General features: G+C 41.8%; 1 protein-coding gene across 7 annotated transcripts; it reads right to left on the bottom strand.

The window, feature by feature from the left end:
* Nucleotides 1–84: 84 nt before the first annotated feature.
* DCUN1D3 (defective in cullin neddylation 1 domain containing 3) lies at nt 85–20,282 on the bottom strand. 7 transcript variants are annotated; one of them, XM_030001477.2, is made up of 5 exons: nt 20,193–20,262; nt 14,348–14,469; nt 9,181–9,256; nt 3,845–4,377; nt 85–1,856 (listed from the first exon to the last, which is right to left on the bottom strand). In XM_030001477.2, the coding sequence occupies exons 4-5, from the start codon at nt 4,273–4,275 to the stop codon at nt 1,373–1,375; spliced, it is 915 nt and encodes a 304-aa protein (XP_029857337.1). In that variant the 5' UTR covers nt 4,276–4,377; nt 9,181–9,256; nt 14,348–14,469; nt 20,193–20,262; the 3' UTR covers nt 85–1,372. The 7 variants fall into 7 exon arrangements, with proteins under 7 accessions (XP_029857337.1, XP_029857336.1, XP_040976082.1 ...); XM_030001476.2 differs by having other exon boundaries at nt 14,399–14,469; XM_041120148.1 differs by lacking the exons at nt 14,348–14,469; nt 20,193–20,262 and adding exons at nt 12,655–12,707; nt 12,818–13,021.
* Between the last annotated feature and the right edge of the window lie 2 nt (nt 20,283–20,284).

Genomic DNA, 20,284 nt, shown 5'->3' with positions numbered 1-20,284 from the left:
TCCCTTTTACCAAAAGGTGTAAAAAGTTGACATAGTAAAATTAAAAAAGGTATCATCAATAACCAAAAAAAGTTTCAACCAGTGTTAATAAAACTCCCTTTAAGTCACAACAGTTTCAACAGGCAAATAGTCCCAATACAGGCATTGTAAAATAATAAATTGACTCCTATCCAAATATTATCAAATCAGTCTAAAAATGACTCATCTACACTGTTGTCATTAAGAACACATTAAGAATTCACTTTGTCATCAGATGCCGATATTGTTGCTCCAGAAAGTGTGGAGTATTAACTGCGATTTAGCAATTAAACATAGGTTTTAAAAAATTGGTTCGTCAATATTAATGCAAAAGATAGTTCCTTATATAGAAGTACTGTGCTTGCCAGACAAGTAAGATAATACTTTAGGTATAAATCAAACAAATTAAAGCAGAATTATACCACAGTTTTCCTTGAAGACTTAGGGTTTGTGTGTTGCTTCTGTCAATGTTTAGCAAACTTAAGAAGCAGAACCTTTGGTTCTTTTAGTCAAGTAAAAATGTTCTCATGTAACCACAAAAATACAACTTCCAGAGAAAATGGAAGTCCATCAAGAAGTCCACTTTCAATAAAACTGAGGTAGTACTGCTCTTTTATTACATGATGTGTAAGAGATTTAGATACAAATCATCATCTACCACTCAGTTGACTGACAGGTACAGTAATTTTATAAAACAACCCCAACATTTAGTTTGAAACTCCAAAAAGAGGAATGATCTGGACTCATTCACTAAGAGTTAGCTTAAGATGGGAATTAGCCATATTACAAAAAGCTGTTGCTTACGTTGTTTTTTAGAGCCTTATTACTGGGGAATTAATGCATTTATAGTTAACAGTTAACACTGCTGTTCATCTTGGTATAAAACCTTAAAATTATTACAGCCTAAAATTTCAACAATGTAAACAGCACTACACACAGTACAGACCTGCCCTGACAGATGTAGTATGAAAAACTTAATCTGGCACTGTATAATTTAGCAATGTTAATTTAACCTAACTAAAAAGATCTACATTGTGCAAGAAATATCAGACTTACTTATACTAATCTGAAGTCTTTAAAAAAAAAAAAAACAAAAAAAAAAACAACAACAAAAAAAAACCAACCACGCTTAACTTGTAGCCAGGGTCAAATATTTCAGGGCAAGAGTAAAAGGAATAACCAAAATTAAGAAAGTGCCTAAAACATGATACAGCATTTTAGAGCCCTTTCAAAGACAAGGCAGAAAAAGGTGTAAAGTAGAAAAATCTGGAGCCTCGGTAATTTCCAGAAACATCCAGAGTTTACATTTCATGAAGGGCAACAGGTTGCTTTTGTCACTGCTGCTTCGACGCCGCTAAGTCTGTTCCTCCGCACACAGGCCCTCTGTGTCCGAAGACGTAATACATTTGGTTTCCTCTTCCTTTTTCCTTCGCTCCATTTCCCACTCCACAAAGGTATCGAAGAGACTCGGCCAGGCCTCGTCCTCGCTGTAGTTGCTAAGGTCCGGTCCAATCACCTGAGTAAAATTTAGAAACATGTTCCATGTGTCCCGGGAGATTCCCTTGATTCCTGAGGGGTTCTCAATTAGGAAGTGTAACCACTGGTCCAAAATGGGGGGCTTGTTTTGGGTGAAGACTAATTTCCAAAGGGCAATGGCTATTTCCCGATGTAGCGACCTCTGTCCTTCTTCAGAGTCCAGGCCGAACTGGAAGGTGAAACGATAGAGATCCTTGAATTTATCTTCCTGCTTGGCTTCATTTAAGAGGCTGGGGAACCTTGCACAAATACCGTCAATGCTGTCTGCGTTTATTGCTTTGCAGCCTTCAAAAAACTCCTTCCTATTAAGCAAGAGAAGATAAATTAGTGTGAGCACTTCCCACTGACTTCATGCGCTGAATGCTTCCCATCTCTGTTCAGCTATGTCAAATCGGAAGAAGGTTATTTGGACAAGACAAGGTATACTCTCAGCCCAGGTGGCACAAAGATTTTCACAACAGGAGCTACAGGAAAGAGAGACATTTCCAAGAAGTTCCTCATGCCCTGAGGAACCACACGTACCCCTCAGATCTGCTGGGGCACTGTTAGCATTTGAGAGATTTTGCTGTCTGGCTTTCTGACTACTCGATACTACCACATCCAGTGCCTTTCACATTAAAAAAGTGAATAAAATTTACCACAGAAGAAATGCCAAATGTTTGAAAACACCACATTTACGCACTGAAGCGCCATATATAAGCCAGCTTGATTCAATGTTGCCCGTGTCTAAACACCCATTCTCTGGGCAAGCTGTTCTCAAGGGACAGAGCAGTTCACTGGTGGCTCTCCTGTGGTTTTTGATTGCTCTTCCAGCCTGCAAAATAAAAAGGGTGCCAACGGCAACGGTCAGCAAGGCACCTGCCGAGAGAGTGGAAGAGAGCATGGCATCACACGACACAGGCTACAATGCCACATATAAACACTGCTCAAAGCACCAGTCCTATACTAATCAGCCTACTAATAATCTGGCCAAGTGGGTAGATGGTTAGCTCTGATTTCTCTGAGCCTCATAAGCATGTGTTATAACCAGCCAATGTTAACCAAAGCCAGCAGACTCTGACGTGGGACTGGCTGGAGGGAAGACAGGAGACAGGACAGCGCTCTGGAGAACGGAAGACCGCATTGTTTTCCTTGATGGAAGAAGTCAATCAGCACCCGTATCATGGAGCATGCCCTTAAACAAAGGTAACCTCTCACCACTACGTTTGTCCTCTCCAAGAAAATCAAAACGACATTAATAAAACTCATGGTGGTTGTGCAGAATCACAAACACTACTTGCAATTCCTTTACCATGTTAGTAAATACCTGCACCATCAGCCTCTAGTAAATCCACATTTGCATTCCAGAGTAACTCATCCATTTGACACACACCCACATCCACAAAGACTCTGAAGCTGCTGGAGAAGATGCTTGGTTCAGGGTTCAGAACACCAAAGTAATTTTGAAAGTTATAAGCTGAGTAAAAATAGGTAGCATTACTCAAACCAATGTAGATAGACCAAAAAAATAAAAAATTAATTCTCTCTCAGCAAGTCCCTGTAGGAAGTCTTTACTTGCTCTTACCTGGACACTGATAATCAAGTTGGGGGGGGGGCTGTTGTAGTTTTGGATTTGTTTGTTTGTTCAGGTAAGTTTTAGCTGTTCTGTCGATTCCTGTAGCATCACACATGCTGTAAGCCTGCACACTGACCCCTTTGTCCAGAAGGACAGACAGCACTTCAAATACCAATCACTTGTCAGCCTGTATGCAACAGTACCAGTGTCAAAAACCTTGTGTTTCCTTCCCTCTCTATGCTTTAACAGGATTACTCTTGGAAAAAAGACATTAAGTAGTAACATTGGTTAGGCAGGAACAATTCTTAGGAAGCAGTCTGTCATTCCTTCACAGAATGATAACAGAGTTGGTAGCAATTACTAAGGAATCTCACATTACTTTAAAGTGAAAATTAATTTCAGTGTCCAATCTCATCACCAAGGTAATGCTGGATACAGTAAAACTGTTTTCGGTAAATCAAGAATAAATGAATGTCTACAGAATCTCACTACGCTGTTCATCATTAGCAGCGCAATGTCCAAAACCACATTTTCGGTTCTGAAACCCACTGTGAGGGGAAGAGGAAAAGAGGACAATACAGAGCTTACCTTCTGCAGCAGTAGGAATTAATTTGATCAAAATGCAAGTGTTAGAAGAAATAAGTAAGTGAAGCTAATGAGGCTGTCTCTCCAACATATAGATGACAGGATATACTTTAACATATGAAAATAATTACAAGTTCTACAAGAACTAACCTTGTAAATTTGCACATGGTAGCAGCCTGGAATTTCCAAGCCAAAACTAGCACTTTAAATTCAGTGGGATCAACACAGAGGTCATTGCAAAATCGTTCCATTCCTTCTTCCAGTATGGCATCTTCCCGTTCATCCTTATACCTCCTAAATAACTCCCCGATCCTTTGGAGCGAAGATTCTTCTGCGCTGGAAACACAGTCTTTCTTTGTATCTCCAGAAAACGTCGGAGGCTGACTAGACTCTACAGCAGCGTCCGTTTTCTTTGTCCCATTCACAAGTATATCTCCTGAAGATTTCCCGCAAGCTGAACCATGGTCGTCTTTGTGGACTGCACTTCTCTTACTATGTGACTTGCTGCCAGATTCCCTTTCCCCATTTTTGCTGCCAAGGGTAGAAGAAGGATTCTTGCACTTCGTGACACACTGGCCCATGATGTTGCAAGCCCAGCCTCTAGAGCGGTCCCCTTGCTGTCGGACACCCTCGCAGCTGCTCTTCAACACATCTCACCATGCCATTAGTGGCAGTCAACTAACCTGGAAAACAGTTTCAGAGTCAAATTGCTGTTTCTCCACAAAGAATATTGTAAGTATTAAATGTGGGATAACATTCGCCAGTAAGAGACTGACTTCAGGATATTTAAGTTTTGCGTACTGAAAAGGAGTAGTGTACAGAAGGTTGGCATATGCCATAAATTTCAGGCAATTTCAGGCTGTTTTACCTAGAAATCAATGCAGCTCACTCAGTGGCTGCAGTATACTAACGGGTCCTAATAAAGGAAATTCCTAAAATTCTTACTGTAACATAGGTTACAAAGAGGTTGATTCATGTACAGGCTTCATCAAGACAGACTACTCTAACCCAGAAATATTTTAAAGGAAATGGTTTTTAAAAGTATACCCACATTTTATATATAGAATATAAAACACTGAAACAAAGCAGTGGGGGGACAGACAGATGGGGACACTGATGGGACAACCTGGCAGAGACTCAAGCTTAGATTTAGACTGTACCTTCAGCAAATGGGCAAAAGGGGTTTGGTTTTTTTTTTTTTGGGGGGGGGGGCGGCTGGGGGGGGTGGTGGAGAGGGAGTTGTGGGCTTGGTTTTTTTAAACAGAGTTTGGAATCTAGATTTTTGTTCTTAAAACATACACAAAGTGTGTTTGCAGAAAGGAGGCAACACTCACTTTTCATGCAAGATGTTGTTTAGGAATTATTCATTGTTTCAAGTGGGCTCCTCCCTTCAGGTAACGAGACAGACAGGGGGATGGGGGCCTTTTTAATGAAACTTTCTCAGACAGACACACATGCAGATAAGAAGTAGTAATTCCAGTTCAGGGGTTTTTCTTAATCAAAATTAAAATGCCAAAATTATTTCATCACACTCTGTTTTTATAAATCACAATGTTAAAGCCTTGCATATTTGGAAAAGATATTTTACCCACAGAAAAGGCTTCTTAAGTTTTCCCTATTAAAACCAAACTAACACTCTGACACTATCCTATCAGCATGCAGCCACGCCGTGGCCAGTCCATTTCTCAGAAACATCAACTCCAAGAAAGCAATTGCTTATCATATTTCTCCTTTACCCACTTATTTGCATTTCACCTCCACTGTCAGTTAGGCAAAAGCCTCAAACATAAAAATTGGGTTTGCTTTGTCTTTGTTTACTGCTTCCAGTTACCAAATTAGAACAAGAAAAGAAGGAGATAAAAACTTAAAATGAGGAAATAAAATAGATGTCACGTCAGTTTTTCTGTATTCTTTCTTGGGGAGAGCTCTTCTGAGACCTGTTTTAAGCTCTTAACCAACTTGGAGCAGCAGCACCAAGTGCAGATGAATTCTCCAGATATTAGAATTATAAACATAAACCTTCTCTCAGCCATTATACCTGTTTTGGCAAAACAGCACACATGCAGTTTCATGAGAAAAAAAAAATATTTTTGCTAGTACAACAGCCAAAATGCTGGTTTCAACTACCTGGCCTCCCTTCCCCTACCCAATCCCTTTTTTCAGGCCTATAACCTACAAACAAAACTAACAAAAATCTACTTTTAAGCAGCAGAAGGAACAAACATCTGGTACCTCCTTTCATCAAACTGCTTTAAAGATGAACTTTCTAGCATCATTTTTATAGGCAAGTAAAGTTCAATTTAACATATTCAAGAATAATTTCTTATTCATTTGTATTTTAAAAGGTTTCATTAAAATATGCATTTCCACATAAACAACCCAAAAGACAATTTCAGTGGTCCTTAGTACTTCACAACTCTTTGTGAATTGCAGAGTACAGCCTGGCACTTGTTCCTGTGCTGCCCTGCGTCTGAGCAACATCGTCTTCTCTAGTCTACACCAGTCATTTTTTCATTACACCAAAACAAACAGGATATTATTAGGCAGTGTAAATTACTGCTTAGTGATTAATTCCCAGATACCAGTCTTCCTTCCCCCCCCCCGCTTTAAATTAATCAGAATTCAAATGCTTGATCTACACTAATTCTTGTTCTTTCATCAGTTTCTCAAAGGCAGCTAACACTACTTTGACTAAGTTTTTCTTTAGAGAGATGCATGCAAGTAAAGGAACAGAATAAAAAAAAATCCTGAGTAAAAACTAGTATTAGAGTTTAAAGTAGAGTTTAGCTAGTTTATGAAACTTTCTGCTCAAACACATAACAGCAATTATTAGCTGCTGGGGATTTGGAACAGCTTTTCCCTATGGGCAGGATAAAGAACAGCTGCCTATTAGTGAATGGTACTTTCCTCTAAAGTAGCTGGTAGTAGTTGAATCACACAGCATAATGGACAGAGATTAATCCAATTCACTTTAGGAATCCCAATTTAAAGTTTAAAAACAAACAAACAAACAAAAAAAACCCAAAGACAGTCAGTTTGCAAGACTAACTTACATATTCTGTCCATAAATTTTCCTAACGGAAGTGATTCATGCTGTCATGCTTCCTAAGCAACGGCTTGTATTAATGATGATAATCTAATATTCAAGTCTACAAAGTGACATCACCAACGTGATGAAATAGACAGGGTTTATTGTCATTTGCTCTCATGAAAAGACGGCATTACAATACATAGAGGGAAGGTCAGCCAGCATTATTAAACACCTGTATGCGAGGAAGTGTCCCAACAGCTGTTTCCAAAAACCACTGGAAAATACATGAACATTAACCCATAGAGTGCAAGTTAACCACATCCCCTGCAGCGTACCCCTCTAACAAACACGTTTTCTGTACTCCAACCTACTTGCCTTACAAGGAGCTGACTGCTGCTCCTGAACAGTCACTGCCTGGGCTTTGCTAGCACTGCTCTTCCCTGCAGTAATGGAGTTCTTCCTTCCTCCTCCCTGCCAAGGAGGTTTTCAGAGCACAATCCTACTTGTTATGAACAAATGCTAGACGATACTGAAGTGCAGTTGCTGCAATTCCTCACTTTTCTACTACAGGAAACTTGTTGCCACGTGCCAGATACTTTGAAGCATTCTACCCCAAAAATAGCAAAACCAGCTTGGAAAATAAAAAGCCAGACTGCATCTGCTGGCAGTTTGCACGTGTATCTGGTTTTGTAAGAGAAAAGTCTTTCGGTGCTCCATCAGTTACCCTTTTATAAAATGCCTTCACTGAGCTGGATCCACTTCACTTACTAGTCACCTCCGCTTCCTACATGACTCAGGTTTCAAGGCATGAAAGGAACAAGAGCCTCGGAAGGAGATAGAAACAAGTGGGAGAACTTGGCCCTTTTGTTAAGGAAGGCTGGAGAGAGGATCCAATTGCAGCATCAGGAGCCGCACTGAACTCCGTGTTCAAGGAGTATGAAAAAGCACTCTCAGGAAAGCAAACAGAACTACTCATTTAACTACAGAGCAAAGCAAATGTCAGGTCTAGGTAGGTCATGCTGATTACATTTAAGTGAGCACAAGGACATGCAGAGGATCCCAGCTGGATCGGGAACTACAAGTATAAAGTTCTTGTGTACCCAAAGGTTATACTGGATTGGTGGCAAAGTACCAATTCCCAAAAAGATCAGATCCTAAGAGCAAAATTACTGTAACAGGCTTGTACAACATAACAGGGAGATGCAAAAGGCAGTGCTGACCACTAGTTTTGCCATTCTACTTAAAAAAAAAAAAAAAAAAAATCAAAATTCAGGGCTAAGGTTGGAACGTACTCAGCACTACAGGATGCAGTACTCCCAAAGAAGTTTGATTACTCAGACAAGTATTGAGCAATAACCTACAGTAAATATGAATCACCAAGATGCCCATGAGGCCATCTTCCACATAACAGGAACTGCAAAGCAGAGATCAACAATGATGTTCTCTGCTCCTTTCTAGAAGGGAGTAAGGAACTGGAAACACAGGAAGACTAGTGCTGGTGAATACAGCCATTTAAAGGAAAGCCACCCTCTAAGAACAAAGGATGTGTAGAACCGTATTGCCCAATACATTAAATGGAAAACCTAGAGAAGATTAGAAAGACCTTGCTAATGCTTGGTGGGGCTTTTTGTTTTGTTTTGGGTTTTTTTTTAAGTGCTGTAAGGAAATTATTTTTTCTCCATTTTCAAGTGACCTGATCACACACAACCCAAGGTTTGAAGGGAGCAAAACAACAAAGTGACTCAGTAATAATTCTCTGTCATACAAGCACACCATGGCACAGTTGAAAACAGCGGCACTGAAGCAGGTGAGAGCTGACAGGAGGAAAGAAGGTGCAAAGGAGATATTTAAGTAACCCTGTATTTTTCTTTAATGACCAACATTATTGTAGTAATAGAAATTACTGGATACATCCAGAGAATAACAACACACAGCCAAGCATTATGCCGTTTAATAAAGTGTTGCATCAGAAGGTATTTACAATGAGTTTCAAAACACATAAAGTATCAAGAGAGAAGAGAAAAAACATCTCCATACATTCAAGAACACCTCAAATACAAATTTAGGGAATCTCATAACAAAAGGGGACACAGCTCAGCCAAACATTAAATCCCCTCCCAAGTAGCAGTTCACTAGCTAAGGCAAAGACAACATTGCTAAACCTCAACCCAGCCTCAACTTTTCACAAACACTTGAGCATAGTCTGTAACAATTTTACAGAATTTCACTATGCATTATCTACCTTTTAGTGGACAGCAATACATGACTTCTAAAATAGCTCAGAGTAGGGAACAATACCATAGGTGCCCCATCTTTTTCCAGTTCTGAACAGATATACACAACTTTGCACTGGGGAGGGATGAGAGGATCATTGCAACTGCTGAACCAGAAGCAATTGCTGCTCTAACAGTTGATGCTGGGCAAGTGATCTTGTAAGCAAACATCTAATACTTACATAGTTTCAGCTACACAGGGAATCATTCCACTAACTTCACAGCCTCCTTCAGGCTCCCTGGGTTCCACATGGAATGCTGTAAGACAAAAGACCACACAAATCTTTACATTTAGAAGGGGCTATGAAAACCATAAAATGCACCAAATCGCTCAGAAACAACTATGCATTTAATAAAACGCTTCATAGTCAAAATCCATTTGTTCAAAGAGTAATTTTATAAAACTACTTCACTTTTTGACTTACAAAGTAGCATTAACACCATTAAAACTGCATTGTCATATAAAGCATAGATCAGGTACTGAATACAACAGACAAGTTCAAATGTTTGTTAGGAGTAAACACACACTTCCGGATACTTTTATGGCTTTCAGCATGGGAGAGTTAATTCCTCATTTCATGCACTCAAAGCAAAACTGAGGACATGCTATCATTGTCAATGCATGTTAGCTAAGCGGCTGTTTAATCTGTGAATGCCAGACAGCTGCTACCTAGCAAAGCATAATTTGGGTCTAGAAAAGTAATTCTCTTTTTTCATTCTCTAGCACATTCTTTTCCATGTTTGTTTTCCCATGTTCAGTTGAGCTGGCTCAACTTCACTTCTCTTAAATTCCCAGCTCTGCTATATAACTGCAAAGCTCTGAAGAGAAGATTACAGACAAAGGAATGTCTGGTTTGTGTAGCAAGAGCTACAACCGCAGCACCTAGTCAACACCTCTGTTTGTATCTGATCTAGAAAAAAAACAAACAAGAAAGCTCTGGCAAAGCTCCTCTGCTCTACCATACAAACAGAAACACTAAAACATCTTGTTTTTACAGCTCTTAGTACATCTAGGGAGCAGACAGGTGATCAAAAGCTGCCTTTCTGCATACTTACTTTTTACATGAGACCTACTTCTTAGGAAACAAGTGGGAACATTAGCTCGTTCAGTGTTTTCTTCAGCAGAAAGTAGAGAATGGATGTAGAAAGGCAACCATGAAACACCTCCTTATCACACATGTCAATCTCCTCAGAAGTTAAGTTTTCCCCAAACGTGGATTAGGGCAAATCTGACCAACAAATAAAGCCTAGTTCAGATCAAAGCTTTTAAAAGCCCAGGGAACAGCATCCAAAACGCTTCAAAACCCCTAGAAACTGTGGTACTTTCACCCATAATACACACGCATGGAGCAAAAACATATCTCCGCTGATCCATTTTTAGGCATTTACTTTTGAGATGGATAGTCCAAAAAGCCTGCTTCACTCTGGATTTAGATCCTCCACTTCCAAACCTCATCTTCCACACAGACAACAACCCTTTTGGCCCCTCTGACAGCCTCACAGCTCTTAGCGTACATTCCTGCTGAAAGGGCCGCCCTGTGTGGGAAGCACAGCCACCAGCCAGCTTAAATGTGTATGGGAACAGAGGAGTTCCTGCCTCTACCGCAGTGGAACCACTAGCTTGGATTTCTTTCTATTTGACCATAGCACGCCATGAATTTCAAGAATTTAAGAAAATGCAACATTTGGCACTTCTATGTGAATTTCTTTTGGCCCCTTGCAACTAAATAATTCCTTTTATAAATCACTGGGGGAGGAAAGAAGAGACAGGAGGGACACAGGGCGCTCTGCAGCCTCATTCCCCCAGGAGCCTGCTTAAATAGAGGAGAGGCAAGGTCTTACACTTCACATTTTAAAAACCATTGTCATGGCAACTTTATGCAACAAACTAACTACTTTTCAAACAGATTTGTATTTCTTTGGAAGAAATCTACCATCCACCAAATCTAAATTTCCAGTTGACTATAGCACATACTGGAAGCAAACACTTATTTCAAGTTCAAAAGAAGCTGAATCTGATGGAATTCAGCCCTACCCAGCAAAAGCCAAACTTTTTCAGGTTGTTTGAAGTAGTTTCCACATTGGCTGACCTGTACACACACGCTCTCTGGAGCCAGGAGCCAGAAATTTTAACATCTGTTAGAACCACTAGCTACAGTTCTTCCCCCATTCTAACTACTTTTATTCTACCAAGTTGCCCATTTCACCTTTTTTTAATTTTTAATGTAGTAGCAAGTGTGTGACAACACAATTATGGGATGTGGAATAAAAAGTTAGTATGAGTTAGCAGTTAAAAAAACAAGCTCTTCAAGTCTGCATTTAAAGGCTATCATAGCACAGCAATGCGTTGTGGCTGACTTCATCCTAAATCACACAAGGTGACTGCGGTGGGGGTGGAAAGAAGCATCAACACTTTCGTGGCACAGGTTTTAATTCAGTCCTTGGGTCAGGGTTACAAGGTATAGCCATATGCTATGATCACCAAGCATCCCCCTTTGCTGGCATGGGAGGAGCGTCACACTACAGTAACTCAGAAAACAGCCTGCATCATTCATTAGCAATCCCACTCAGCAGTCCACTGGGAAAATAAGTAAATGGCATGCACCCTCAGGATTATGGAGGCCTTTGTTTTGCTCACCTGCCTCTTTTTGCACCTGTGTCTGACTCCCCCCTGTGACTTTGGCTCTCCTGAGCACTGGTGCACGGAGGATCACACTGCAGAAGACTGCAGTGCCAAAGCTGCTATCACCCTCAACACGTCCTCAGCAGCTTTTCCAGGGGTAAAAGCTGATAGTGTTCTCACAAAAGGCAACTTTCTTTGCTTTTCTGTGGGGAATCAGTGAAGAATTAGCGACATCGTTTCCCTCTTCAGCAGGCAGAAATCGAGAGGATCAGCTCTGCACGTGGAAGATTTTACTGTGCAGTTAAGAGTTTTATACTACAGTGCCAAAGCACTTGGTGAAGTGTTAAAGCATGAACGAAGCTTCGGTCAGCAAAGCCATCACGTTATGGAAACTGCTTATTTCAAGTCACAACCTGCAATGAAACTTTCTCAGCAAAAGCACTCCAACTCCAGCACAATGGGCACATTATGGGGTTTCATTAGCCCAAAAGACACCTCACCACATCCCTAAACAAGCGCTGTGCAAGCACCAGTCAGTCACACAGGTCTGCTCTGCACCTCTGCTGCAGAAATACATCTATGCAAAGTTACTTCAGAGGAAGTCTAAAAGCAAGAAAGTCCTGCTGCAATTAGTTAAAATGAATTATTAATTTGTCAGGCTTCCTGCAGTTCAAGCACCTTTCAGTGAACTACAGCCAGTTTATGATTTTGGGGGCATACAGATGGGAACTTTGTCAATCTGTTCCAAATCAGAATAACAAACTATTTCTGATTAACCTCACTTTGAGCTTTGGAAACAAACCAGATTTAGAAATCTGATCAAACTGGGTAAAATTTGTCTCTACATAACACACCTGTATCAGAACAGAAGCTAGTTATACAGATGCACAAAAAGGGACCATGCAGAGATTTGGCTGCCACTTGGCAGAAGGCTAAATGGCAGTCAATGGGAAAACCAAGCCAGACAACGTGTATGTGGGAAGCCCGAATACTTTCTCAAATGTGATGTGGACTTCTTTGAGAAAGACCATACCGGAAAGGCTTAACCAGTTTAGAAAGGGAAGAGAGGGGCAGGTCCAAAAATATCTAAAAAAAATTCAAGTAATAATAGATTCAGAAACTGCTTCACCCACCACCTCTACAGTCCACAGTGCTGGGCCAGCTTTCAGTGCCAAGAACCAGAGCTATCACCAAACCTCTTCCTAGAAGAAGCCCCACAGTCGCCAGGAAGCTGGCAAAAATCTCTTAAACAACTGCACCTTGACGTGGTGTGCTGTGACTTCAAGTCCAGGGCTGGGATGTCAAGGGAGATTTTTCCATTCAAGACTCTGGGCAGAAGAAACCTGCTTTCTGCACTCTTGAAGATACCCTACTAAGACACAGGGCATGACACCACATTTCATGTTCAAACTCCAACAAGTTTAAGTCTTAAGAAAAAATGGAATAGATGTTTTGGATCTGTAGTTCACTGTGTGCAGCTAATTATACAAGGTTAGCTTAAGAAAAAATGAATAATAATGTGAAAAATTATAGGGAAAGAGAGAGTAAAGGCACCTTACTACTTTCTCTCATGGAATACAAATTCCTTAAGCAGCTTTTTCAGCACACATATGCATCATCCTCGAATCCCTCCCTTTCTTTTATATTCTCTAACCACACAATACCTTACTTACCGATTACTTCTCATTGTTTTTCCACTTGGCCCCATTAAAAAGTTTTAAATCCTTTCCTATTATGTGCTTCATCCTACTTTATTAGGTGGGTGGAATGATTTGTTAGGATTATTGTATTTTCACAGAGCAAACCCAAGTCCAGTTAGCTAAATAGCATATAATCTTAGAAGGGTGCCTTCAGGTGCTTCTGTAATGTAAATATATTAATGAACTAATTCACACAGCAGCAGTACTTGTTTTGAGAAGTCTATTTAGGCTATGAGCAAGACAACGGGCAGAGGGGAAATCAAGGCAGCCAAACAATGTGGCTGTTTAAGATCACGCCATCAGTTTTCAGTAAAGCTGAAACCAGAACCCCAACCAGATTCCATCCGATCCCCTACCTCGTACATACTTAGACATGAACAAACTCATTTATTTCACTGCACATAACTCAAACCCTGGATGAGTTTGAATCTACCACCTTCAAAAAACAAAGATTTGGTCACTGAGCGATTCATCTCCATCCATTTAAAAACTATCAATTTTCCCCCTCTCCCCTGAGATCCTTGTCAAAGGCCGTACAATTCTCAAGGTCCAGCACTTACAAAAAAGCAAAGAATCATCTAATGAGGTTTTGTGGGTTTCTTCCCTTTAATGAGAAAAGGATTGTAAAAGAATAATCCTTCAGTATTTTTCCACGGTACACTGTAACTTTTGCACAGCATGATAGACCTTTAGTACCTCAGTATGTATTATGAATAATTAAAGCAGCACATGCCAGGGGAAGAGCTACTCTGTGCTCAAACGCAACAGATTCACTTCTCTACAGCAAAACTGCAGATTATAGGACCAACAGAAACCATGACCCTCAGATATTTGACACAGATGCATCCCACTGTAAGTATCTGAAAGTAGCTGCGCTACAAATATTTACCTTGCTCTCAGTCAATTCCATAAATTATTCTATGGAAAACTGCAACTGTGCTGTAGCCAGAATAAACCAGAATAACTCTGAAAAACCACCTCGGTCTACAATCCACTCTGCAATGGAAAAAAAACATTTGAACAGACCTAAGTGTGCACAGATTTTCTTTTGCACCGAGTTCAGCTAGCAGACTTCACCTTGAAGCAGATGAGGTACCTTCATCCATTACGTTCAGCTGAATATAATTCAGGCAGATATCAAGTGATTCCTGTAATAATAAGATATGCTTTAAACTAATTGTAATAAGCGAACAACTTTATATTTCTTAGTGCTCTCAACAATGAAGAAAACACACCAATCGCACAAAAAAAAGAAGTCCTTCCAGCAGCTCTGGTTAACAGTGTCCCATCTCCAGCACAAAGCAGCTGTGAGAACTGTGACCCATAGAGCCGCCTAACAGGGTAGCGAAGGGACAAGTCTAAAGACAAGAGCCAGACCACCTCATAAGATCACTTCTGGCAGCAGATGCTCACAAAGAGTTTACAGAAGCCCTGCTAGCCATCTCAGTAAGCGTAACATAGTTTACAGGCTGCCAGCCAAAAGAATCACTCATTTCATGCAGTTGTGTAGGAACTTCATTACCAGCTGAACACGTAAATACTGGAATCATATTTAAGTTATGTACAAAGAATTGTTCTAAGTGAAAGGACTGACATCTGAAAGTGCTTTAAGAGCATATGCTTGGATTTTTAACTGGCTGCAGTTTTTAAAGCAGAAAATACACAAAGCCACCTGCGGACACCCTACTTCTCTCTACTGATTTGAGTCCTGACTTCCCTGTTACAGTGAATGACACTAACACTTCACACTGTACAAAGGATGCTGCAGTATTTAGATGTTAACTGGATCAACAGCTTCAAAGGGGGTCCTCTGAGTACTTGAGCTTAGGTCATCAGTTGTAACAGACTCTCAGCTCTCCTTGAGAAATCTGGTGGCAGCTTCAACCAACACACACATTTTATTAATAAGTTTTCACATATCCTTGATTCCACTTGATGTCCTGTGTCTCACAAGAGATGCAAGGTGTGTAGGTATCTATCCTGTGCTTCACGAGACATAATCACTAACTCCAAGCACAGGTAACTGTGCTTGAAGCTGGTACACATCAGACCTTCGGCACTTCCAGACCACCCATTTATGTGCTGATCCGGAGTACTTGAGGCTTTCTGTACAGACTCATTTGCAATGAAAATATTGAACAGTCAGCATATGACCAAAACCGAGTTCTAGGACATTTGCATTTGAGAGCCTATTACTAAGCGACACACACCTCCCATAATCATAGGCGTTAAGACGATTTTTCTCCCTCCCCTTCAATTTTAAAACAAAAGGATAAGACTGACTGCATTAGATGTCTCCAAGCTGCAGAAGCAAAAGTTGTATTACACTAAAAAATTTTGGAGTAAGAACTAAAAACTGTCACTTTCTGCTACTACATGGATGCAAAAATAAGACTGGTATTTTTCACAAGCACATAATACTTTTGGTTTAAAAAAACCCCCACTAAATAGGAAAAGTGAGACAACAAGTAACTATGACTGTCATACTGTCTTTGGCAGTCTGACTTTCTGGGAATAACAAACTGTGACAGGAGGTCAGTAACAGCATTCTCACATTTTGCTAAGTAAGTTTTGTCTTTCACAAACCAGATGTCACAGACAGCATTTATAACTATTCTTTCTGAAGATTATACTAGCTCATTCTCTTCACTGGAATCCTGTCTTACCACCTATGCTTTTGTTGGTTTCTCTACCAGTATTCCTAATTCTGTGAAAGAGTTCTTTAATACTTACAGCTAAGTAGTCCCCTAACCGTCACTCTTCTAGTAGCAAATCATTGCAATTAAATAACTTTTACCTAAAATGCAGATTTTCTGCTTCCTTCAAGATGCACATCATTGGACAGGAGAGCTGCCCCCCAAGACACATGGATAAAATGGAGACATGACAAGTCTAAATCGGTTAGTTCTCTGATTATCTTCTAGGCAAGAAGCTTTGATTCACTTTCTCTTCCCCTATTTGCTCTGTTCTGGTTAACACTGAGATCAGAATGTAAAAACATTACCAAACTGTCACTCCAAAGCCACATGTGACAAGAAGAACCTCCTTACATCATCATAAAGAATACTGGCCTTTCTGCAAGGGAAAGCAGAGCTCCCCTTCGGTTTGCCAACCACCATCGCCCCTGGGGCTCTCAGACTCGCTCACCAACAGCCAGTTACCGATAGCTGAGCAGTTCCACAAAAAACTTCCCATGAAAGGGTGAAGTCAAGGTACAAGTGAACGATGGGAGCACGTCTGCAAGTCTTGGCTTTTCTGATCACTCCCTGGGAAGGCTTCAACCCAGATCTGTAATTACCTGACTCAAACTAGAGTCAAAAGAAGGGGGGGGGGGGGGTGGGGGAGAAGAGATAGCCAACTGTTTCAAAAGATACACTTGAGGCAACTTACTGTATAGAAAACACCAAGAAAACTAGCACAGATAGTTTACTCTTGTCATACGTTTACAGGGGGTAAATTGCAGGTGGCTCTTTACCAGAATGCAACATTTGCCTTGAACATTTGCCATGAAATTACCATTGTTTCGAGTCAAGTTACTCTGTCATTACTGCTGAATAACTTAAAGTCAAGTATACAATTAATCCACGTCACCAATGCAGATAATCTGCAAAACATTACAGCCATTTAATTTAGTATTTTTAAAAGGAGGAGGGGGAAGAGGCAAAAGAAATTATTAGACTTCCAGTAACCAGAAGACAAAGCCTATTAGTCAGAGACAAATAGAGGAAAGGAAGCCAGTGAGATAAGATGCAGACCCCTAGGGAGCAGCAGCCAGAGAGAAGGAGCCCAGTCGGGGAATTCTGATGAAGGCTGTTAAGGGGGTTCCCTTTTATCTTCTTGTGACTACCAAGTCCCTGAAGTGTTTACAGATTGTTCTTCCAGTCTCCAAGACTTCTGGCTACCAATCTTCAGCTCCTTCTTTATTTTTAAGAATGAGGATGAAAGAAAGGACTGTTTTTCTAACACCCTATGCCTGTATTTTTACAGTCTCTTCTTACACAGAGCAGAGTTTTCCTGTTACATTCACTACTACAGACCCAAGTGCCTAATGGAACAATAACATTGTTTCTGCGCTTTGCAAGTTCTTACAAACTGCCAGAACCCCACCATGATGGATTTTATAGTGCTCCAAGGCTCTAAATTAAGTTTATCAACACTTTCCCAGCACAAATAAAGAAAACCAAGTGCTACAGCGTGGGACGGTTCTGAGCAGTACTGGAGGACTCGCACTCCTGTCGACTTGCAGCTGTGCATCTCTTTATATCCAAAACCACCTTTACATCGTTTTCTGCCATGAAGAAATGCAAGTTTAGAATAGTCATGTCTATCCTCCATTCTTCCACCCCCTTTCCATCTACTTTATACTCCCCTGCCCCAGTACACGTACACACAACATACAGGATTTTTTCCTGTTCCTTAAGCTGAACCAAAGCAAGCAGCAGAACCAAGCCTCTTCCTCATCCACACATAAATTTGTCAGAACAAGTCCCTTTGCCTTAGAAGTCTGTCAAACCGTCTGGCAGCCCCTCTTGCTCAATATATACTTCTTTAACTAATTTCAGTGATGGCCTTCCAAAAGAGCTGTTCTTAGTTTTCTCTCAAAGCCACTGCTTCAGTTCATTTGATCACCTTTTTTAAATACAATTCATGCTAAATGGAAGCAAGATGTAATTATGAATGAATTTCCAAGATCAACAAATTATAAGAACTACTGACGCAAATCAGTTAGAATTCGCTATGAACACAACAATGTTCAACTGCAAAACAAAGCAAGAAACTGTGCAGAGAAGGCACCTAACCCAGCCTTAAAGATCCAGGAGCTGATTACAGATCATATTGCAGGCTATCAGTCTCAAGATGAAAGCAATTTCAAAAGCATCACACTGACCAGCCAAGTAGTATCAAAGTTGTAAGTTCCCCCATTAATAGCTTTGTGAAATTTTTTTAAGGATTATAATCATTCATGCCTGCATATAACTTGCTATTAGTAAATAATCAGAATTTCAGAAATCATTACAAGAGCTGATATTTGCAGAAAGTTTGTACTTTGCAAAGTACAGTTTGCCAAAGCCAGTTGTACTTTGCAAATCTGAACTAATTCAACACAGATCACAAGCTCTCCTTTTTCTGCTGATGTGCAGAAAATCTTTGCTTTAGACTGCATGCTGCCTTTCCTGTAAAGGGCTATGAAGGTTTTCCACAGACCACTAACACACACCTGTGTGGGGAAGATTTTAAAGACAAATTACAGAACTGACAAGAACGTGAAGTCGGATCTCTTTACTTTCACATGCAATCTTAACTATGGGACTACATTTCCTCTTCTGAGGATTATCTTTTACCAGGGAAACATGCAGCAGTGTTCAGATGCACTCGAGAAACACCAGTACTCAAGACATTCTCTCTTCCCATTGCTAGCCCAAATAAAATACTAATACTGTAGTTACATAACAACTGTTTAACAAAGAGGCTCTTAAACAGATAATAAGAACGTGTTTAGAAGAGATGTCTTTTGATCAACTGTTCTCCCCCAAAAAAGACAGACCATGAAGCACAACTGCAACTGCCAGTGAGGCCTGCCTCTAAAGGTAAGGCAGTTCTGTGCTTTTTGTTTGTACAAATATACCTCTTTTTTTTCAGAGCACTTAACCTATTACCCCTTTAAATTATGCGGCAGACATTATCATTTAAGTTACCAGCTGTGGATCAATGCTGTATTCCGATACTTGGCATCAGACTGTTCAGTTATCAATGTAACATTTTGAAGGACAGCGTATCAGCAGTGTTCACTATTTAAAAGATGATCAATGATTCTTTCCAGCAACCATAGCACTAATAGGAAAGGCATATTCTTTCAACCAATATTTGCTTGAAACACTGATTATGCAAGTTACAATTTAAGTTGTTTTGAGTGGCTTATTAGTACCACCATAGCCCGAAAGCGTAAAGTGATTAACACAGATTGCAGCTTTCACGGGAAGGGTAAACATACTCAGGAAAGGGACTGAAAGCTAAAGCAAGAAAAGTGGCTGTGCAGAGGTGGTACGTTCAGGTTACAAGAACTATCTGGGAAATAAGTCGCTCTACATCTTATCTCTCTGCCTTTTTTTCTGAAAACACCACGAATATACACCTTCTAGCGTTACACGTGTAAAGGCTGGGCCCGAGGAGTGTTTGAACAAAGCAGCTGATCTCCTCAGCCCTGGAGGGGATGCGGTGCCGCACGCAGAGAGGTGGTTTGTCAAGAAACGGTTTAGGACCCCGCGGAGGGCGCGCCACCAAAATAAAAAAATAAGGGGAAACCCCCCCGAAGCGACCCAGCACCGCTACCTGGGGCACACGGGCTACTGACGGGCAGGCTCCCTGCCCGCCCGCCGAGCCGCCGCACCGGCCTCCACGGAGCGAGACCGATCAAACGCCACCCGGAGAAGCGTCCCGGGCGGGACCGCCCCGCGCCGCGGCACCGGGGGCGGCTCCGGCTCCGGGCCAGGCACGCCGGTACCGGCGGGCCGTCGTCCCGGCGGCTGCCACCCCCGGGAGGGGGGGGGCGACAGTCCTGTGGGCGGGGGGCGACAGCCGCGGGAGGCCGGGCGGGCTGCGGCTCCGGGCCGGAGCGGGGGGGGAGGAAGGGGCCCGCCGTGAGGGGGCAGCGGCGGCGGCGCGGGGCCCCCCCGGCGCCCAACCGGCCCTGGCGGGGCTGAGGGGCAGAGCGGCGGCCCCCCGCCACCGCCGAGGCTGCCGGCCGGGCCGGGCCGAGCCCCGCGCCGCTCCCGCTCCCGCCGCCGTCCGCCCGACCGTCCGTCCGTCCCCCCCCGCCCGCGGCGCCCGCAGCCCGGCGCGGACGGGAAGAGACATGGTCCAATTCACTCACCTCCGCGGCTCCCTGCGAGACTGCCTCCCCCTCCCTGCATCACTTCCGGGGGTGAGCAGTCAGTCAGCTGGCGGCGGCGGCGCCGCGACGTG

Source organism: Aquila chrysaetos, chromosome 25 (assembly GCF_900496995.4).
Source record: "Aquila chrysaetos chrysaetos chromosome 25, bAquChr1.4, whole genome shotgun sequence".
In the NCBI taxonomy this organism is placed as follows: Eukaryota; Metazoa; Chordata; class Aves; order Accipitriformes; family Accipitridae; genus Aquila; species Aquila chrysaetos.
Note: the sequence above shows the minus strand (reverse complement) of the source record. Positions and strands in the feature narration are given on the sequence as shown.